The sequence below is a fragment of the Carassius carassius genome, chromosome 17 (assembly GCF_963082965.1).
Source record: "Carassius carassius chromosome 17, fCarCar2.1, whole genome shotgun sequence".
Lineage (NCBI taxonomy): Eukaryota > Metazoa > Chordata > Actinopteri > Cypriniformes > Cyprinidae > Carassius > Carassius carassius.
This window is the reverse complement of record NC_081771.1, coordinates 29,064,362-29,087,909: the sequence shown is the minus strand read 5'-3', so window position 1 is coordinate 29,087,909 and position 23,548 is coordinate 29,064,362. Positions and strand designations below refer to the sequence as shown.

At 36.4% G+C, this 23,548-nt stretch overlaps 1 protein-coding gene across 4 annotated transcripts; it reads right to left on the bottom strand.

Annotated features, from left to right (window-relative positions):
• Positions 1 to 307: 307 nt before the first annotated feature.
• Positions 308 to 23,196, bottom strand: LOC132161545 (myc box-dependent-interacting protein 1-like). 4 transcript variants are annotated; one of them, XM_059571674.1, is made up of 15 exons: positions 22,804 to 23,196; positions 16,522 to 16,602; positions 16,334 to 16,388; positions 15,665 to 15,759; positions 14,049 to 14,144; positions 11,621 to 11,728; positions 10,614 to 10,699; positions 9,917 to 9,992; positions 9,772 to 9,827; positions 9,609 to 9,641; positions 8,998 to 9,061; positions 8,042 to 8,170; positions 2,253 to 2,318; positions 684 to 785; positions 308 to 596 (listed from the first exon to the last, which is right to left on the bottom strand). In XM_059571674.1, exons 1-15 carry the CDS (start codon positions 22,882 to 22,884, stop codon positions 495 to 497), a joined length of 1,230 nt encoding a protein of 409 aa, XP_059427657.1. In that variant the 5' UTR covers positions 22,885 to 23,196; the 3' UTR covers positions 308 to 494. The 4 variants fall into 4 exon arrangements, with proteins under 4 accessions (XP_059427657.1, XP_059427659.1, XP_059427658.1 ...); XM_059571676.1 differs by lacking the exon at positions 8,042 to 8,170; XM_059571675.1 differs by lacking the exon at positions 9,609 to 9,641.
• Positions 23,197 to 23,548: the final 352 nt, after the last annotated feature.

Sequence of the window (23,548 nt, the reverse complement as noted above, 5' to 3'; positions counted from 1 at the left end):
GCAAGACCTGGCAACATATGCAAGTCAAGGCTCTTGGCGTATCTCCTTCCCTGTGACTTTCTTGCACTGTGCATAAAGCAGAGTGACATATCTAGTTTAAATACATCATTAACATCTAGTTGTTCTCTTCAGTTGTATACAAACTGCAAAGAAGTTTTATAAATGTGGTTGTCACTCCTGTAAATAACTGAACTGTGTGGACAGATCAGGATTAGGCTTTAAGGGATGAACTGACAAGTGAGTTTGGCTGCAGTGTGTACATGGCCCATACTACTCCATGACATTGTGTAAAGCATGCTGCTGCAAATATCATCTAATACCTTTTATTGTTTATTCTTACCCCAAATGACCACAGTATATAGAATAGAGCTTCTTCTTTTTTCTTTTTGCTTGAGAAGCCCTTGTTTTTTTGAAGATGTTTTATAAAAAATGTTACAGTAAAGTGGTGAGGAAACAAAGTATGAGAGTAGGTGATTCTGAGAGGGCTGTTCCGCTCACAGTTTCTGGGTGAAGTTTTCAGGGAAGACTCCTTTAGCTAGGAGGTTTTTATTCTGAAGCCAGTGTGACTCTTTTACGCCCATTACCCAGCCGTCATCCTGCACACACAAACAAAAAGACGATGAGTCATTGTCCCTTTGTATGTGAGTGTGTATGCAAATCTAAACACTGGTGCCATGACTGACCTGTTCATCTGGGTTGGCAAAGGGAAGCACAAGCACAATGTCACCAGCCTTCAGATCAAGTTCATCACTGTCTGTTGCTCCGTAGTCATGCATCACTTTCACCTACCAAAGATCATGTTAGTGAATTCTCTCTCTTTGTCTCTCTCTCTCTCTATGTATATATCTCTCTCTAAACGCTCTCTCTCTCTCTGTGTGTGTGTGTGTGTGTGTGTGTGTATATTTTCTAATCATCAAAAGAATCCTGAAAAAAATATTACCTTTAAATTTGGTCATTTAGCAGAGACTTTTATCCAAAGCGACTTACAAATGAGGACAATAGAAGCAATCAAAATCAACCAAAGATCAATGAAATGTAAGTGCTATGACAAGTCTCAGTTAGCTTATCCCAGTACATGTATAATGTTTAATTATGTAATAAAAATAAATGGATAGATTAGAAAAAGAACAGAGTAAGCTAGTGTTGGAGGCCTTTTTTGTTAATTGTATAATAAACGAAAAAAGAAAACAAATAAGACAGAATAAAAAAGTATAGAGAAGCTATTTTTTTTAACAAAACAAGCCGTTTGTATTACATTACTATATATTATAATATTAATAAGATATATTATATTAAGCAGAACTTGCTTTTTTTTTACCAGTAATAAGAAACGTTTCTTGAGCAACAAATCAGTATATAAGAATGATTTCTGAAGATCATGTGACACTGAAGACTTGAGTAATATGCTGAAAATTCAGGTATATTTGTAGCATTAGCCAACAATACATTGTTATGGGTCAAAATTATAGATTTTTTTAATGCCAAAAATCATTAGGATATTAAGTAAAGATCATGTTCCATGAGGAAATGTTTTAAATTTCCTACCGTAAATATATTAAAACTTCATAGTTCATTTGGACAATTTTATTTTAAAGGCGACTTTCTCAATATTTAGATTTTTTTGCACCCTCAGATTCCAGATATTCAAATAGTTGTATCTCGGCCAAATATTGTTCTATCCTAACAAACCATACATCAATGGAAAGATTATTTACTCAGCTTTCAGATGTTGTATAAATCTAAATTTTGAAAAACTGACACTTAAAACTGGATTTGTGGTCCAAGGTCAAATATGTGTATGCTGTGTATATTTGTTATATGCATATATAAATGCAATACAATATATGAAATATTTATATAAGATTTATATTATACATAAATATTAATATATACTACATATATTTCTTAAATATACACGTGTGTATTTATATATACAAATAAATATACACCGTACACACACAGATCTTATGTAAAAACATACTTTTATTTTTGGATGTGATTAATTACAATTAATCAATCTGACATGTATAAAGGTTGCGTTTGTTTTGTCAAAATACAGTAAAATACAGTGATATCGTAATATAATATAATATAATATAATATAATATAATATAATATAATATAATATAATATAATATAATATAATATAATATAATATAATATAATATAATATAATATAATATAATATAATATAATATAATATAAACGACCATTGTAAAGATTTGGGATCTTGGGTTTTCAGTGCATCTCACCTTATAGAGAACAGATGGAGGAAGCTCTGCATCTGATGAACCATTTGTCACTGTTGGCGCTTCATTCTAAACACAAAGAATAAAGAGAAACACCTTAATTACACCTTATCAAGAAATTGATACCAAAACGGACATTTAGCATGACCACAGTGGGAACCTTCCACACCCACAGAACAACCGGTCTACTTCTGAGCCATCCTAACTCCATGACATTACTCCACAATACAACCTAAATGATTCTTGTTCCTCTTACACTTTGAAGCTCCTCCCACTGAGGCAGCTCTGACTCCGCCTCCCAAGCCTGAGCCGCACCACTGCCCCAGTTTGTATTTGCACTACCTGGGACCCTTCCTCGCCCCAGCGCTCCACACCATCGTCCTCCCAGCCTGACAGCGCAGACACACTGTCCTGCTCATCCCAGCGGGGAGCTTCATACAGCTGTACAGCAGAAGCGACCTCATCCTCCCACTGAGGAGCCTCATACGGCTGCGGCTGTAAGTCTGTGTGGTAGCTTCTTCATTCGAGTCCCACTGCTGGGAGGGGTCTGCAGCAGGGGTCTGATCAGGATGGGATGGGGAGGAAGGGTCGCCAGGATTGTTTGTTGGATTTTGGGAGGTAAAATAGATGGCAAAAGGTGCAAATAATTCACAAAAAAATTGAATAAATGAAGGAAAAGATGAAGAAGAGAGGTGAATTACAGTTCATTCTAAACCCCCAAAATGGTTATTTTTGTATTATTTGTAGTGTTTTTTTTTAATATTTTGAATTAACCTTTATTTTAAGACTTTCAATTTTAGTTAAATTTTGTTATGTCTTTATTCATTTTTGTTTATTTCATTTATTATTGATTAGGTTTCATTTATTTTTTATTTCAGTTTTAGTTTTTACTTAATTTTCAGTTTTACCTTGACCTTGACCAAAAACCGAGTGAAATCTGTAATTATATAATTCACCAGCTAGCAAGATTGAAACAAACACAAACACAAACCTAAATAGAGGTGCACGTAAACCCCTGAGTTAAGCAAACTGTGCATAGTATTTTTTCTTGTCTATATTAAGATATAACTTTGTTCTTGTGTCTGTAATGGACGTCTGTTTTCAGCTCACAAATCAACTGAGCTGACTTGGCTGAACATGAGACATACTATGACTATTAAAACTACTGGATGCGGGCTAACTTCTGCTGAATGTCTGTTTGTTTGTTTGTTTGTGTGTGCTTTTCTTTCTAATTTGTCATTTCAAAGACTGTAGAAGAATTTCACCCAAAAGCCCCATCAAATGGTTATTTCTGTCTCTTTGAGTGCAACCCTCTGCCATGATCAATCAGACCACAAGATGTCAAGAGAGACCTGATCCATCACAGCACAAGGTCTTCTTACCTCCCATGAAGCCTCCTTCCATGAGGCAGCACAAATATAATAATACAATAATAAGAATGCAAAGTACGTCTATCACCATGACAGTAGGAAGAGAGCTCTCATAAACCCCACTGACAGGAGCTTATAATAGTTTTATTACAGCAAGCATGAGAAGAAAGCATTCGTTAAAGGTGAAGTGGATACTGGAACACCATGTACAGGAGTAAGGAGAAAATTAATATACAGTAATATTCACAATGAATAAGCCCAGACAGAATCTAAAGACTGCATTTTTGCTGAGATTTTAGGAGGGAAATGATGTAATTCAGTGGAGTGAATATAATCATGGTAAAATGTGTCAAACAGAGCTGAGAGTATAATACAATTAGTAGCTGAGAGCAAAGTAAAATTTGCCTACATATTTTTATACACTACCATTCAAATGTTTGGGGTTTGAACGCTTTTGTGCTCACCAAGTCTGCATTATTATTTATATAAACAAATACAGAATAACCTTAATATTTTGAATACTATTATTATTTTTAAACAACTATTTTCTATGTGAATATATTTTAAATGTAATTTATTCATGTAATGCAAAGCTGAATTTTCAGCATCATTACTTCAGTGTCACGTGATCCTTCAGAAATCATTCTAATATGCTGATTTGCTGCTCAAGAAACATTTCTCATTTTTATCCATGTTGTCCTGCATAATATTTTTTTTGGAAACGGTGACATTTTTCAGGAATCTATGAACAAAGATTTCAAAAGCATCATTGCTCAATAAAATTATTTATTTTGTTTAAAGAAATCATACTGACCCCAAACTTTTGAATAGTAGTGTAGGTTTTATTCATTTATGTTTTGTATTATTTATTTTTTTCTGTCCCTGGAATTTTTCTTTTGGAACTAGTAGGAATCAAGTTCACATGCATAGCATGCGAGCAGTTAATGTGTTGCATGCTGAACCAAAGTGGCATTTCAGTTCCCCAAAACTCAAAGGGGAACAAGGGCGTAGATTTGGTTTGAACATTGGGGGGGTTGAACGTTGTATGCTGCCCGTTATTTTTTTCAAAAAAAAAAAACATTTATGTGTATTGTTATTGGATAATTTATTTCTTCCTATCTACAACCCGAATTCCGGAAAAGTTGGGACGTTTTTTAAATTTTAATAAAATGAAAACTAAAAGACTTTCAAATCACATGAGCCAATATTTTATTCACAATAGAACATAGATAACATAGCAAATGTTTAAACTGAGAAAGTTTACAATTTTATGCACATAATGAGCTCATTTCAATTTTGATTTCTGCTACAGGTCTCAAAATAGTTGGGACGGGGCATGTTTACCATGGTGTAGCATCTCCTTTTCTTTTCAAAACAGTTTGAAGACGTCTGGGCATTAAGGCTATGAGTTGCTGGAGTTTTGCTGTTGGAATTTGGTCCCATTCTTGCCTTATATAGATTTCCAGCTGCTGAAGAGTTCGTGGTCATCTTTGACGTATTTTTCTTTTAATGATGCGCCAAATGTTCTCTATAGGTGAAAGATCTGGACTGCAGGCAGGCCAGGTTAGCACCCGGACTCTTCTACGACGAAGCCATGCTGTTGTTATAGCTGCAGTATGTGGTTTTGCATTGTCCCGCTGAAATAAACAAGGCCTTCCCTGAAATAGACGTTGTTTGGAGGGAAGCATATGTTGCTCTAAAACCTTTATATACCTTTCAGCATTCACAGAGCCGTCCAAAACATGCAAGCTGCCCATACCGTATGCACTTATGCACCCCCATACCATCAGAGATGCTGGCTTTTGAACTGAACGCTGATAACATGCTGGAAGGTCTCCCTCCTCTTTAGCCCGGAGGACACGGCGTCCGTGATTTCCAACAAGAATGTCAAATTTGGACTCGTCTGACCATAAAACACTATTCCACTTTGAAATAGTCCATTTTAAATGAGCCTTGGCCCACAGGACACGACGACGCTTCTGGACCATGTTCACATATGGCTTCCTTTTTGCATGATAGAGCTTTAGTTGGCATCTGCTGATGGCACGGCGGATTGTGTTTACCGACAGTGGTTTCTGAAAGTATTCCTGGGCCCATTTAGTAATGTCATTGACACAATCATGCCGATGAGTGATGCAGTGTCGTCTGAGAGCCCGAAGACCACGGGCATCCAATAAAGGTCTCCGGCCTTGTCCCTTACGCACAGAGATTTCTCCAGTTTCTCTGAATCTTTTGATGATGTTATAAACTGTAGATGATGAGATTTGCAAAGCCTTTGCAATTTGACGTTGAGGAACATTGTTTTTAAAGTTTTCCACAATTTTTTCACGCAGTCTTTCACAGATTGGAGAGCCTCTGCCCATCTTTACTTCTGAGAGACTCTGCTTCTCTAAGACAAAGCTTTTATAGCTAATCATGTTACAGACCTGATATCAATTAACTTAATTAATCACTAGATGTTCTCCCAGCTGAATCTTTTCAATACTGCTTGCTTTTTTAGCCATTTGTTGCCCCCGTGCCAACTTTTTTGAGACCTGTAGCAGGCATTAAATTTTAAATGAGCTAATTAAGTGGATAAAAGTGTACAATTTCTCAGTTTAAACATTTGCTACGTTATCTATGTTCTATTGTGAATAAAATATTGGCTCATGTGATTTGAAATTCCTTTAGTTTTCATTTTATTAAAATTTAAAAAACGTCCCAACTTTTCCGGAATTCGGGTTGTATCTATCTATCTATCTATCTATCTATCTATCTATCTGGCAACATGCTTTAACTGATTACAAATTCAACATATACAAATATGAAAGAGACAACATTCAGACATTTATTTTAAGATTTTTACATTCCAAGGGAAACACATCTTTAAAACATTAAAGGCATTAATGTATACCCTAACTTTAAAAAGCTGCTGTTTTTCTATACTCTTTCCTATTTTATTTTATTGATTGAATGGCATCTTCTTCACCTGATCACCTGCTCCTCCTCTCCCTCTGCTGACTTTTCTACCCTGCAGCTATATTTACCTCGAATCTGTTATAAAAACATGTTAAGAGATTATACACCTCATAACGTTATGAAATTTGTGTATAATCATCATTCATAAAATTCTAACATAGTAGAGATTATCAAAAGAAAGAAATTAAGTATTGAAACCGCCAGTAGGCGGCAGTGTTTCACTGTTTTAATGAGTTAGCCACTTAAATCGTTAATTCATCCAATTCGTTCAAAAGTCAGATTAATTTAGTAAGAAAACAAACACCGATGTGAATACTTTTGTCGTTGATAATTACAGACACTATTGAAAAATATACTAGCAAAACAGCTGCTTTGGTAACTTGTTATACTGATAGTTATAGCTAAATATATTGCAAAGGATTAGCTAGATAAAAATATATGTGGTGTGTACTAACTATTACACAATATTCTCATATCTCATTCTCTGTACATGCTTTATTTTTTTTGCATCCCTCTCTGACCAGCAGTTAAATATAGTCCGCTGTGCAGCGCTTCTTTTCATTTTTGGCGTTAACATTAACCGTGTGCTCTCCCATTCAAACACCACTCGCTTGTTTTGGTGTAAGTGCGACTCATTGGTTGGGCGTTACCAATCGGTTCAATGGAGGGGGAGTATTTTTTGTCTGATTTATTATGACATACTCATATTTGATTAGGAACAAAATTATTTTTACAAAATAAATGAATTCTATTTTTTCATATTCTATTTTTCATTTGATCTACTGTGATTTTCAAGTTGAAATATTGGGGGGGTTGTAACTGATGGATTTGAATATTGGGGGGGTTACCTCCCCCCCCATAAACTACGCCCCTGAAGGGGAAACATGCAGAAATTTCAGTCCACTTCAAAATTCAAGAGGCCGAGCTGTTGTAAGCATCTTAGATGACAGCATGTGCTGAATTCAGAACTGCATACTAGCATACTACTCTTACTACTTTTACTATATATTTCCATAGAAGAAATAGTAAGAGCAGTATGGGGTCCCAAATTCAGCAATGGTTTTGCATGACTGTGAACTGTGACCTTTACCCATTGCCATCCTGACCCTTCCTGCCCTCTGACCCACAGCTGGTGAGCTGGAGCAGCGCTGAATTCAGATCTAAATCCAGCACACTGCACACTGCTGGACCATTACACTGCTGTGCACAGCACAAAACACCAGCTTTACTTCAGCAGTGAAGGTATTCTGTGGAATCACTGGTTTACAGGAACAGAAGATGGTAATGCTGACAAACTCGAGAACCAGTGATACTTCAGTTAATAATACGGTGACAAGTCACTTTTAGGGTGAAAATGGAGGTTGTATGTGCTAATTAAGGATGGAGATGATTTATAAATGAAACGAAGATGAAGCCAGGAAGAGAGTGCTTATAAGCAGAGGAGGGAGTCATTTGACCTCTGACCTGTGGCTGGGTTGAACTGTTAATGTCAGGCACCACTGCATCTTCAAGCGGGTTAATGGTGTTGTCCTGATTCACCTCCTGAGATGAAGCCGGCCTGGGCGGCCGTGACACCGGCGGTCCTTCTCTGGACTGCCACACCAACACACACATGCAGATACACACAAGCAGAAGGAAAATACATAACACACTGAGGGTTAAAACACCAAATCAGAAGTACTTATTGTTAGCTTTTTATGTGTGTAACATGCTTTGAGTTTGTAAGGCAGTTATCGTTGTTATTGTTAACTACAACTAAAACTAAAACTAAAAAAAAAAAAAAAAAAAAATAATAATAATAATAATAATAATAATAATAATAATAATAATAATATATATATATATATATATATATATATATATATATATATATATATATATATATATATATATAATAATAATACAAATAAATAGCTTAAATAACAAAAAGCTGAAATAAAATAATGAATTTCATGTGAAAAACCTAACTTTTTATAAATGTTATTGACAAAAAAAAAACTACATTTTGAGCTCTGAAACTAAAGCTTAAACATAAATGAAAGCTAAATAGAACTATTAAAAAGAACAATAGCACATAACAAAATTCCTAAAACTTAAACTAAAATTAAAATAAAACAAAAAATTTAAAAATATGATTAACTACTATAATAGTATATAAATAATTCGTATTCACATGCTTATGTCCAGTTTCTTTTTAGGACAAAAAAAAACAACAATATTCTCTCCTTTCAGGAGATTCATCACTTATTTAAAAACCTATTTAAACCCCATTGCAATGTATGATGTATAAATGTATAAAAAAGGGCTTGGTTTTATTTCCGCTACTTTAGTTTCATACAGTAGTAAGACATTATAAACAAACAAATCAAACACATAAGCATAATATAGAGCACATAATATCATCAGCTCTCTCACAGTACCTTTGCTGGTGATTTAGGGGCGTCTGACGCTGACTCTGAGAGGTTGTGATTGGCTGCTTCTTCACTGCATGATAAAAAACATAAATAGATACTCCACTTGGCATTACACGTTCATGAGTGTCTTAACTGAAATAGTTCACTAGGTGGAAGCAGAGATCAGTGTTAATACTGCAGGCAGATCGGTTGAAATCACTACCATGCACAATTACTGCATTTCACAGACATTCCAGACATGCAGTCCAATTTTTGTGTGAGCATGTACACACAGCCCCATGCAAGTAGTACTTTTCAATAACAAACAAGTGTTAGTGCTTTTTTAATAATTCAGCCGTGATTTGCACCAAAAATTCTATTTTTTGTTTTATTTTACAAATGGAGGAAAAACATATGCTTCAAGAGAAAAACTAATGTTTCTCAGAAAGCCAAAACATTGGTTTTTCTTCCATGTAAAAAATAAATCAGCTGAATTTCTCAAATCATTAAAAAGATTTACACACCAAAACAAGACATTATATGAGACGAGAGAGCATGGTGTAAATAACCTGGTTGAAGTGCATCTTTAATGCAATTAATGTTTCATAAACACACACATAAAACAGAGGAGTTGTTACCTCTTCCCAGTGCTTGCTGTCGGGACACTTTTTCTGTGGATTGTTTTGGGGAGCGTTGGTTTAATTTACAAGGAAAACAAGACGTCGCACATCTGTGTGCTAAACTACAGGAAAGAAGAAGTGTCTATACAGACAGGAAATTTCCCAAGATAAAAGCACTCACTTGGCTAGACGCTGCTCTTCCAGTTTGGTCATAATATCACTCAGATTGTGGTTCAGCTGTGTGTGAGAGAGTGCAACATACCCTGGTAACCAACGACAATAATCTCATTTATCCCATGTTAATAAGTCTCTTATCATTGGCTCACTTTGCCCATGTCTCTGTGAAATTTTTCCTCCAGGCCGGCAACGCTCTGGAATGTGTTAACATAGATGCCAACACGACTGCAGAGAGAAAGAGAAAACGACAAATTAACATCTGTTATGTACTTTTCATGATGTGAATGTATCATTATGCATGTCTCATGATTCAAATAAAGCAGCTGTTTTTTCTGTGGAAAAGGTTTCCTAAAAACAGGACTCATGTTATATTGCATGTCTTAAGCCAATAGAGGTCAACAGTTTGGGTCAATAAGACCCTATTTATTGAAAAAAGTACACTTTTAATTAGCAAGAATGCATTAAATAAAAAAGACTTCATTAAAAATAAATGACAAAACAGTTAATTCAAAATGTAAAAATATTTCACAATATTAATTTTTTTACTCTTTTTAATCAAATAAAGGTAGCTTAGTGTGAGGAACAGAAATATAGGACAAAAATGTAAGTTTTCTTCTCAGTTTGTATTGTTGTCCTTTTTGTAGCTTGTCAGATGTGATCACTTCAAATTGTTATTACATAGAAAAATATTACAAAATTATCCCCTTGTGTTCCACAGAAAAAAATAACAGCAGCACATAAAGTTTAGAACAATGTGAAGGTTTTTCATTTTTAGATGAACTTTTCCTATAAGATGAATAAGAGAGATAAACAGAGATCATTTCAGGATGAATAGCTGGTTATTACCTGTCCCACAGGGTGGGAAGTTCCTCCTGGAGATCATAATTGATCTCCTCAAATACCTTCTGAGCTCTGCCTAACTCTTCCTCAGCCTAAACACACACAAACACACCAACACACATGGTCATTAGGCTAAACCCAGTGTAATTTATGAAAATACATATACAAAGACTGTGCATGAATAGACTGTGGACAAATGAACTCTGTGATCTGATTCCTTTCTACTGGAACCTGCAGAAAGCATTTAAAACAAACATCAAATATTTACTCACCGCATTTCATTTCAAACTGTATTACTTTGTACTGTATAACAAAAACACTTGTGTACTACAATATAACCAAAGTCCTTTATTTAATGACACTGTTGTCTTCTGTAGAGTTGCTTATTGTAGGTCTAGGTGAATTGTAGGTGAGTAAAATATTTTCTTTAGAGAACTATTCTACTGTTTAAAAGTTTAGGGTCATAATTGTATTCAGCTAAGATTCATTAAATCAATTTGAAGTGAAAAGTGAAGACTGCAAAATAAATGCTGTTGTTTTAAACTTTCTATTCATCAATGAAAGAACATGAGGAAGCCACGCAGTGAGTGGGTGTGGTCAGTGAGTGGGTGGGTGGGGTTATGCAGATTAAGCGAGGGTTTACAGGCTGAGTGACAGATGAGTCACCTGGCTTCTCGAGAGGTTAGTTTGAGCGATTTGGTGTGCTGTGATTATTCCCTGAGCCCAGCCGGGAGCAGCCTTATCCAGAGCCAGAAGCTAGACGTGCAGCGAGAGACGGTGACAGAGAGGACAGCGACAAACACACTCGAGTGCTGGAGTTAGCTCACACAAATCTCATCAAGCAAGATAACAACTCATGCAAATGCACTAATATACATACACTAACTCAAGCATATAAACTGAATGCAATACATGAATTACGTATTGTTATAGCGATAAGTTGGTTAGTTAACAAGGGACAAAAAGCCAGACAGTACAGCATACATTAACAAGCTGGAACGAGCATCCGGTACCTTGGCAATTTTGGCCTCATCCTTTTTCTTGCTTTTCTGTATAGAAGCAAAATGATGTCTGGCACTGTCAAAATCTACCAGCTTCCTCTCGCGCTTAGCGATGCGAGCCTGCAGAGGGAGAAAGAGTCACAAGTCCATCTAACACAGCAGTAACTAACTACGGTAAATAGTCAATGGCTGTAAAATGGTTCCCAGCGTGTTGTTATAAGGTTGTGTGTGTTGCTAGAGGGTTCTAGCTATGTAATGCATCTGCATGCTGGTATCTAGATATGGCCAGAACCATACTTCAGTGTAAAGCCCTATTTGAGCAATAATAAATAAATTTGCATGGAACATCGTTGATACACTATGATGATGCTACAATTAGAGTTGGGTACCGAAAACCGGTGCCAATATGGCACCAGTACCAATGCAACCGGTATGTACTAGAACCGAATCAGAACACAGATGTCAGTGCCTCATTTTGGTCCCACTTAATGCCTGAGCGAATGACTGAAATATTTGTCCTGGTTCTCCGAAATGGACGTTAGAAGCATGGGCATCGCTAGGCCATTTTTTGTTTATCAATAGATTGGGGTTAGGATTATAATATCTGTGCAGTTATTTTTATGAATACATTTTACAATACTTCGGTAAACAAACTGCCTGGTTTAAAACATCTAGAGCTAACATTTGCCCTTTGAACACACGACCCTCCAGATGTAGGGCTGAATGGGAAAGTTATCAATTTGTCCATCCAGTAACTATTTATGAAAGCGCAGTTTGCAGAGAGGTATTTCAGTTGTGCACGGTAGACTGTCTGACTTAAAGGAACGGTTCACCCAAAAATTTTATTTGTGTCATCGTTTACACACCCACAAGTTGTCCCAAACCTGTAATAATTTCTTTCTTCTGTTGAACATAAAAGAAAATACTTTAAACAATGTGGGTAACCAAACAGTTTCTGGTCCCCAATGACTCTGAAAGTATTTTTTTTTTATCCTTACTACGGAAGTTACAACCATCAGCTGTTTAGTTGAGACACATTCAAAGTATCTTTCTTTGTGTTAGGCAGAAGAAAAAACTTTATGCAGGTTTAGAACAACCAAATTAGAATTTTTTTTCAGTGAACCACACCTTTGAAGTCCATGGTTTGTTTTTTTTGGGAGGAGGCTCTTTTTTTTTTAAGTACCGTATTTTTCGGACTATAAGTCACACCTGAGTATAAGTCGCATCAGTCCAAAAATACGTCATGATGAGGAAAAAAACATATATGTCGCACTGGACTATAAGTCGCATTTATTTAGAAGCAAGAACCAAGAGAAAACATTACCGTCTACAGCCGCAAGGGGGCGCTCTATGTCTTCAGTGTAGACTACAGGAGCACTGAGCAGCATAGAGCGCCCTCTCGTGGCTGTAGACGGTAATGTTTTCTCTTGGTTCATTTCTTCTAGTTCATTTCTCTTGGTTCATGTCAAATTAATTTTGATAAATAAGTCGCACCTGACTATAAGTCGCAGGACCAGCCAAATTATGAAAAAAAGTGTGACTTATAATCCGGAAAATACGGTATCGATTCAGGCACCATTTCGGCACTGGTACCATTTTAAATGTATGGCTTTGGCACCGGTATCATAAAAAAAACCAATCGATACCCAACCCTAGCTACAACTAAGCTGTTTATGTGGTCAGTCATATTATTGTCCACTATAAACATGTCTCTTATTGATTTGATTGCTTGTATTTAATTTAATGACAGGACAATAATTTCTCTATTTATGATTTTTTTATTTAAATATTTTTGAAGAAGTGTTTTAAAAATAGGATAATCGATGCATTATAGATTAAATGGCTTTCTGTCTTGCATTTTACCTTTCAAATTATAAATTATTTTGAAAATGTGGAAATTAGCAAAAATAAGTAAACGCAAACATTATTTACCAATCAGCCAATAGCTGTTTTTAAACTCGTTATCAACCAAAAAAGAAAAATATTAATCTTATTGGTGCATCCCATTTGTAAAAGTATACATGATTTTGTTCTCTTTTTTTTAACAGCTCCTATTTTATGTAGTGGAACTGTGATGAAATAAAATCCTTGTAAACATTTTCCAGCATTTCAGTAATAAAAGTGTCCATATTTAAAATGCATGCACATTACCACAAAGCACAACCATTACTGTACGGTGCTTGGCAGCGATCAAAAGACATTTACAAAACCACTTTTCGTCTGATCCCTTCTTGTAAACACAGAGATGTGGATTCACACTGCAATTAAATTACCACACAACCTTGGTGTTTGTCAAAAAAACAGTAGGTAATTGAGCTGGGAATTTTTACATGGGGGAAAAAAAACAGACATACTGAAATTGGACAGCAATAAAATCACTGAATAGTTCCTGTAAATGTTAAAATGCTTGCATGTACCACTTATTAAAGAAGAAACAAACCCTCATGTCTGGAAACTGAGCCAAATATGTGTCCATGGAAAGGAGGGCACTGTCCACAAGCTTCTGGTGGAAATCTAGCCACAGGAGGTCAGTGTCCTATAAAACAAATATAATCAGACACGTACAGCAAGACACATACTCTCACGCTCTCTCTCTCTCTCTCTCACACACACACACACACTGACAAACCACTGAGAACAAAAGTCTAAATATATGTGTACAGAACTATTCTAAAACAGAGTTCACTGCAGTAGCACTACTCTAGCATCATCAGCAGCGGCTCTAGAGTAGACTGTCATGTTTACCTCCAGATTATTATCCATTTCTTTCTCTATCATCTCCTTTACTCACAGAGGGATGGGTGAGTGGAACAAACCAAAGAAATGTAGAAAACACAATCAATTTGCAGATTAATTTTTTTGATTTTACTAACCTTCAGGTCATCCAAGATGTAGAGGAGTTTGTTTCTTTATTGATACAGATTTGGAGAAATTTAGTATTACATCATTTTTGCTACAATGGATGCTCTGCAGTGAAAGGGTGCCATCAGAATGAGAGTCCATACAGCTGATAAAATAAAAATAAACATAATAATCCACACTTTTGTTTAGTTTTTATCAGCTGTTTGAACTACATCTTAGACAGCCTGACTGAGGGTGACTACATTTTTAGAATATTTTCATTTGTGGGATTAAGAATGAAACTATACACTTCAGTTTGGGGTTGGTTAGAGTTGTAAAAATGTTTTTGACATCTCTTATGTTCTCCAAGGAAAACTATAATATTGTGAAATATTATTAGAATTTAAAATAACTGTGTGACGAGAGGGGCGGGGCCGAGAGCCGTGGGAATGGAGTGAGGTGTGTCACCAGTGTAGCTCGAGAGACGACCAGGCCTGGATTTTATTTTGTGTTTTGTTTCTGTTTGTGCACGGCATTCATTCTCATGGGGCTGTCGTGCTCTTTTGTGTTCATTTTATTATTAAAGTTTTTGTTTAAATGTTCCCGCCTCCTTCTTCCGTGACTATGAACGTTACAGTGTTACAAACTGTTTTATATTTTAATATGTTTTAAAATGTAATTTAATCCTGTGATGGTAAAGCTGAATTTTCAGCATCATTCCTTCAGGCTTCGTTGGCACATGATCCTTCAGAAATCATTCTAATATGCTGATTTGTTGCTCAATAATTATTTTATTTGGATCAGTTTTGCTGCATGATATATTTGTGGAAACTGTGATAATTATTTTCTCTCACATAAAAAACAAAACAAAAAAAACCTGCCCTTAAACTTTTGAATGGTAGAGTATAGGCCCATTCAAATGCTGGCAGATTTTGGTATCTTAGCACATCTGGGATAAGTATGAGACTTGATTAAACTGAATCTAGTCTCCTGTGATCATTAACATTTTCCTCTGGCTCTTCTGAAACTCTACAAGAGACACATTTAAGGTTACTGTGGGCCTTTTGAATAGCATGTGAGAAACAAGAGGCTTAAGAAGAAACAACTGACATATTAAAGAGATTTTCCTTTCCTATGAGATTTTTCACACTGAAAACACTAATGTCACACAATCCAGACAGAGTGTTTTGCTCTGCCAGTGTCATCCTTACACACCTCTGCGATGGAGTCCACCTCCTCTTTGCCAAACCACTCGGGGTCGTACATTTCTGCCAGACAGTCCTGTAGCCGCTTTGAACACTCGTGCATGGCTGCGGGAACCAACAAAAAACAAAAAACAAGTCAGCTAAGAGCCAGTCACATTGAAACAGATGACTGCTCAATCACTCAACCAAACACACATCTTTTAGAGAAGTGAGAACTGCTGTGGGCACTGGGGAGGAAGCTGAGGCGACGGGGTTGTGCATTAGGGGAGCACACAAGAGTCTGCTGTAAAAGTCTGTCTGCTTACTTTACATTTCTTTAATCTACTACCACTACCAATGGTTAAAGTGGCAGTTCATCCGTAAATGAAAATGCTTCCTTTAAGATTTGGAATATAGTGTTTATGGTGCTTTTTGACATTTTTGGAGCTTGGTAGATCAAGCGTGCCAACATTATGACTTTCTTTCTTCTACGGAACATAAAAAATATATTTTGAATAATGTCTGCGTTTTTGTTCACACAGTGAAAGTCAATGGTTACCAAAATATATTCTTTTGGGTTCCACAGTAGACTGAAAGTCATACAGGTTTGGAACAACATGAGGATGAGTAAATGTTAATTAAACCCTCTGTGATCTCTTTTATCATAATATATACACAGACACACAATTAAGAGTCTTACTTTTCACTGCCGCCATATATGCCTTCAAGTCTTTCTGCAATTTGGTGCCATCAGCCTGCAGATATAGATCAGAGAAAAGAAACCACCACTAGATATTTAAGAACTACGATGAGGGTTTGAGGTCAAATGTCAAGGCATGGTGTATATTAAGGAGGGGGTCAGAGAGGGTGAAGGTTTAAGGCTCTTACCAGCTGCTTATTGAATTTGACCACTTCCTCCTCAAATGCTGTGTCTTTTGTTTCATCCGCCTTTCCCAACTTCTGCAACACCTTTCGGAGAGCAACACAACACAGGCGACATCATACAAACACATATGGTACACAACTTATGCTTTACTGGTTTGCAGGCCAGCCTTTGTGTTTGTGGGGACCAAGGCGAGAATTTATAAATATCATAATCTGACAACACCAAAAGTGATTTTTCAAAATAAGTGAAAGTGCTAAAACAAATCACATTCTACGTCATTTGAATTCATGTAAAGAAACAAATGAAGAACTATGTATTAAGGTGAGTAGAAAGTATAATGTATTTTGTGAAAAGACTGGTTTATTTGCATCATGCCTCTCAAATCAGCACATTAATATTGAATTTATCACATATAGAATACATATAGAACCCAACATATAGAACCCAAGACGTGTCACTTGTTTAGTTTTGAAAAATGCTGCAGGAAGCCCCGCCTTCTGAACGAAAGGCCTACAGTCAATGTGTTCTACACAAATTATCTGTGCTATGTGTATATACATTTCTGTCAAACTAATGAACCTGTTTATTATGATTAATTATCATCGGCATGACATTACTGCTTTAATAACTTCTTCAGCCACTATCAAACTTTTTTTAGGACATAGACTTTTTGATGAATTCATCTGATTCACAATTTGTTAATGCATTTTCATCTTAAACAAATGAAAAGTGCAGTCTTAAGAGCATAGATGTGTATGTGGGTCTTAAAAAGGTGGCAAGAAAAAGGATCTTAGATCCCCGGCCACCACAAACGGTGATTTCAGTATCAGTTCCACACTGACATGCTTTTACTGTTCATAAAAAATGAAACTTATTCATGGAGGCTAACAATGAGTTCCCCGAAAGTGTGTCATTGACTGCACTTCACTTTCTTGCCATGCACACATACAAACACCTGCCAAAAGATTAAAGCACAATGTCCTTTTATTCCATAGGAATTTCCATTATACAAGACATAACTATTTCCTAGCATATTTAATTACGCACATTTCCTTTCGTTTAGATTGCCCTACTTCCTGTCCAACATGTCTGAGGTAGTGCTTGAATCCGGTTCTATTTATTCAGAGGTCATTTCCTTTTCCTTCTGCTCCCCCATATCAACTCCTGGCAGCACATAAAACATGCCATGCCCTCTGTGATCCAAAGAGATTGGTCTCCGTCAGCCTGACATGAACAACAGAATAGCACATCCTATGACGTCTGCTTCATAATGTCAAAAGATCCAAGATGAAAGGATGAAATTTCTCACATTTTTCTTTTTTGAAATGCTTTCTAAAAAGTTTAATATGCAAAGACAAATATAAGTTAGCCATCTGAATGCTAATATACTTAACAGTTTGGGATGGGACTGTGACTAATGGAAGATGGAATTTCACTTCTCTACTACTAAAAGCTACCTCAGTTTCAATGAATTGCTGCATATAACAGGAAACTTGTGCATTCTGTTTGGTAACAAATGTCAGATATCACTAAATAGAAAAATACAGTAAGTTTCAGAGAAGGTTCTTCAGAGAAGGCAAAATAATTCAATAAAGCTTTTTGGGGAAATCACCGTAACCTCTTATCTCTCACTGGCTTTCTCTTGGCCTATATTAATAAAGGCAGTGTCAGCTGTGCTCTTCTTGAAGAATGTGTATTACTGCACAGGGAGTGTTTGTAAGCTGATCCTGAATGCATTGCAGCAGGACCCCTCCCTTAAGCCCCCTGACATCTTAAAATACAGTGGCCTGGATCTGTGTCATGATGACCCGTGCTCCCTGTGCAGTAGAGCAGATCAGGGATGAAGGCATTCTCTCTGACTCAGAGGTCTTCCAGGAACACTGGATATGACTGTACTCACTGAGCTAGTGGTCGAACGGCATGAATCTTTCAATAGCTGACGAGATATCAGGAGAGCAAGTGGTTGGTGAATGGTATGATAAAATAATACAGAATTTATCAGATAGAAGATGATATGTCACTCACTGAATACTCAAAATTATCTTGAAATTTTCTGAAATAGAGCAATATCCATTAATATGACTGTCAGTAAATTTTGTTAATACTGAGTCTTGTTTAGGAGTCAAGCAGACATGGTTATTGGTCAATAAAAAAATAACTTAATCAGGCTGATTAGTGTATCAGTGTTTTGGTCTGTATCGTCTTGTCTTGTAAGCTAATGGCAATACGCTACAATTGGAAAACTATTGGAAAACTGCAACTTCATCCAAACACAGCATTGATGGGAAGAACGCATCATTAATTTCATGCATCTAAATGAACTCATTTATTCTTCTGAGAGAAGGAAAAATATTATTTTTTCAATATTCAAATAACTTGAGCACGTCCACATGCATTTTTGATCATACTGCACATTAGGAAATTATTATAATGCAGCCAGAGATAAATTATGAGAAACATAAATGATTAGTTCACCTCCAGGGTCCAGAGTTTTTTTTATTCATTTGTCATGTAATAGACGCACAATGAAAATCGTTGATTAATGACCCATCACAAGCACGAAGGGTTATAAAAGCACCACAAATTATATGTTCTTAAGGAAGTTCTATTCCAAGAGCACTTAATAAATGTATAACCGTAAACAAAGGCATTTCCTTTGAAAAATACAAAAATATCCTGTCTTTCTCACCTTTTGTTCAGTTATACTTCTGCTCTGGCTTCTGTACTCTTCTGATTTACAATAGAAACTAAGTATTGGAGAACAGCTAATTTATCATCCTGTATGTTTCCTCAATTGGAAGCTGCATAATGTGTCCGTGTCCTAAAAACTGCTTAAATTACAGTCTGTTCGTATGGCTTTAAAAGACTAATATAGTACATAAGTCATATGTACTGCTTTTTTGTCTGTATATGAGCAGCAGGAAGATTTTCCAAGTTGTCTCCTTTTGTGTTTCACAGATAAAAAGTCATGCGGGTTTTGAATGACATGAGAAAAATGATTGAAAAATTTTCATTTATAGGAAAACTATTTGTGAGTCAGCATGTTTAATTAATACAGCTCTGATCACACCAGTGCCAAACATTTGTCTGGCAGCTGAGAGATTCCTAAGTGTGTGTCAGCGAAACATTCAAGCAACCGCATTCTCTCAAGTATAAACCAAATGTCACTTCATCTGTATTTTATAAAGGCCCTTGGTCTTTAATTCTGGTCGATGTGTGCTGGTGTTCAGTTACAACCCCCAAAATACCCCAGACCACAGCCGTTGGCATTCACACACACCACAAGGGGTTTCTGGGGATTAGCTCACAGCTACAGCCTGACTGTTATTCATAGCCCAATGCACACACTGCTCTGTTGCTCTATGAGCACAGACAGGTGTGTGGGTGGAGTGCGGAAGAGGGGTGTGGCTCATCCTTGAGCTTTTGATTGACAGGTCGCCTGCCCAATCAGAGCACAGGTCAGGGGAAGGCTGAGGACACTTCCTTTGGGTTTCTAATCTGAGAAAATGGGGTGGATGTAACTTTGCACCCATCTCTTGTCCTCCAGCGATTGGACACTTCTGGAATGTTTCTACACAAAAAAATACAAATAAAAAAGGATGGGTGACCTGCCATAAAATGACAGACAGGTGGATGTAGGAGAAGTGAAGAGTGAGTTTCGGGGGGGGGGGGGGGGGGCGGGGGGGGTTGGGGGAAGAGACTGTGACCTTACCACAAAGCAATCATGCTGATGGCCAGCGTATCACTTAGAAGGAATGTACACACACACACACACACGATTACAGTCATGAGTCCTTATCAGCGGGCTTACACTCACCAGCTTTTTACACTCTGAAGAGGCAGACACAGCTGATGTACACTAAATGCAACAAAAAATGTTGACAAATAATATTTAGGCCCACTGAAAAGCCTACGGACAAAAGCAATCTGTCCAATAAAAGTATTAAATGGATAGTTCATGCAAAGATTCAAATTCTGTCATAATTAAAGCAACATAAACAGTAGTCAGTTCTCCAACTTAAGTCTTCTGAAGATAGATACTAGCTAACTCTTCACGGTGAACAGAGAAAAAGTTAAGTTGTAATTCCCTGTAAATGTAAATCTCACTCACACTATCATAGTCAAAGTTGGCATGTCAGAGACATGGCAGGTTCGACAAAGTAGCTAGACTGAGCATTCAGCAAAATCTAGTCTGTGTTCTACCCAAGAAAGGAAGTCAGATCAATTGGGAATGAGGAGAAAACTAAATTATAAATGGTTAACCATTCCTTAAAGTCAGGTCACTCAGATTTACAAAACCTCTTTTGAACTTTCTATACAAAAAAAAGGGACTCCTGAAAAAAAATCTATCAGGTTTTACACAAAAATATTAATGAGCATAATTTCATACTTTATTGATTGTTACAGATACTGTTTTTAAATGCAGCACTTGATGATGATGTTGAGAATGATGAGAAACCTCAGAATTACACACATGAGTCTAGCATGCAGAACAGAAGAGCCCCTGGCCTACAGGAAGAGGAACACAGACACAGAAGCAGACAATGGTCCTAAATAACCTCTTAACTCTCTTTGTTAACATCTAAATGATTACAAAGTTATGTGCTTGGTTTATAGGGACAGGAAATGATAAAACCTATCTTTCCTAGAAATTTCCTATCCAAGATGTCTAAGCTTCTTATGAAATAATAAAAGTACGAAACTATATTTAGCATGAAACAACCTAAAACAAAAATGATCAGTATTCTAAAAGACTAAAATGTACTGATTTCTGATGTTCCTGTACTGATTCTAGTGCTAGTTCAGATATTTAACTCAGAACCCTAAAATAAACCTAGACACTGGCTGAATTTATCAAGTAGTTCTTATAGCCCTGGTCTACTCAAATCAAAAGCGTGTCACTTTTGCACCGTGCAAGGCTCTGGTGTCCAGCTGTGCGGTCTGGGAGGTCATTTAGCGTGGAAATGACACTTCCTGTGTACCTCCTGCTTTCAGCTGGGGGTTGTTTGTGTTGATGCACCAATCATACCCTGAGATCTAAACTGTGCCACAACATCGCCGTTTCCAAACTGCTCCATATGTTCCTGAGAGCCAGGGATTCATTTTGTTGTTTGTGAATATCTCTGATTCCATTCTGTTTTAAGTCCTAGTATATCTTAAAGAGAACATTCTGAGCTTTTCTGTGTTACAAAATGTTACAGAAGAAAGCGAGACTAGTTGGGGCATGTGGATGTTGTTGTAAGGGTTGAGTAATTATAAAGTGACACAAATGTGTGTTTTCTCTAGCAGTGGGTTTTAAGAATCCAAACACCTTAAACAAGTGAACACCGCACAAAAAAAAAAAAAAAAAAAAAAAAAAAAAAAATATACCACATCACAAGTGCCAACTATATAATGAGGGTAGATTATAGACAACATTTTTCGTCATAAATCAGCAAGGGGCAAGTTGTCACGTGTGTAATTTTAATTTTGTCTGTTTCATTAATTTTTTTCAGAATAATTTTACTGTTTACATATAGTGGAGTCTACAACACAAAACAGACACTGAGTGAAGAGAAAGCTTTATTTATTTATTTATTACTTTAAATTTCATATTTAAAAAAGGTGTTAATCTCAGATCAGCATTAACAGCAGCTCCCTAATGTGACAACTTACCCCATTTGACAACATGCCCATAAACGTTACATTTTTTACTTTAAATTGAACTTGTGTATTTTTATTTATTTTTACTTGAGAAATGACAGTGGAAATTATATTTATGTATTTATTTATTTTTTTTTTTTTTGTACTTTAGTCTTTAAGGTATGTGCCTGACTTTCAAAATAAATTAAACTTAACCTGGCAAATATTTAGTGGAGTACAAAAGTATGACAAATAGCCCCCAATCTCCACTACCATATAATATAATATAACATAAAATAACGAATGGTTGATTCAATTGCAAGAAAAACTCAAATGTCAACAGAGCTTGGGTCACAAACAGCTGCTCTTTAAAGCACTTCATCTCAAATGACCCCATCAGTTTCAAACATAACTTTAACAGGAACTGCTCCTGGAATGAGAAACAAATCCATCTTTTCTACGCAAGAGAGGATGATGACACACGTTTAATATGAAGTGTTAGTTTTACAGTCTCTTCCTACAGTAAACACGGAGTCAGATTATTTGACACTTAGAACAGCTATTCAGCAGGCCGCAGTTGAATGTACAAACTAAATAACAACAACAAACTATAAAACTGTTACAAATACAAGGAGAGTAGAGGAAAGCACGCGTAACGTTACCTTCTCTTGTGCTCGAGTTATCCTCTTCTGGACATTACTGGCCAGTTTCCCGGCGTTGACTCCTTTCCCTACCTCTGCCATGTTTGAGCTTCAAGTTTAAAGAGTGAATAAATAAATAAATAAACCGTTATGAATGAAGTAAAGCGCTGTGAGACTGTCAGGAGACACAGAAGGGCAGTAACGTGTGGGGAAATACCGTCGGATCAACAGGAGGTCGGTGGGTGAACCCTCTTAAAGAGACAGTGCGCGACTTCAGAGTCCTAAATGTGGACACGGAGAGTTATTATTGGACTAAACTCCTTCCAAACTACGCTATCAAAATGTTTAAACGTAAAACTCTCAAACAATATACGGTCAAAAGGGTTCCGTTATTTGCCTCTGGTGACAAGCGATTGGAAAACGAGAGAGAGAGAGAAAGAAAGAAAGAAAGAAAGAAAGAAAGAAAGAAAGAAAGAAAGAAAGAAAGAAAGAAAGAAAGAAAGAAAGAAAGAAAGACAGAGATGGATTATGTTTCCACTCCTTATTATAGACGCTCTCTTAAAGGCACAGGTAAACACGATCAAGATATTATAAGCATCTTTTTTTTATTGTATTTTTTCTGGAAAGTTGCACAAAGCCTTATTTGATAGTTATACCAGGGATTTTCAAATTTGGGCCCAAGGACCTCCTAGGAGTTGCAAGGAAGTTCTAATGGATTTAAATAAATAAGTAATATGTCTAACAGTACAAAACTACAGGCAGTAGT

Coding starts and splice junctions, on each gene's coding strand:
- LOC132161545 (XM_059571674.1), bottom strand. CDS start 22,884: ATGGCAGAGGTAGGGAAAGGAGTCAACGCCGGGAAACTGGCCAGTAAT. Junction 16,389..16,521: donor TCAAATTCAATAAGCAGCTG/GTAAGAGCCTTA, acceptor CTATATCTGCAG/GCTGATGGCACCAAATTGCA. Junction 11,729..14,048: donor CTCAGTTTCCAGACATGAGG/GTTTGTTTCTTC, acceptor CTCCCTCTGCAG/GCTCGCATCGCTAAGCGCGA.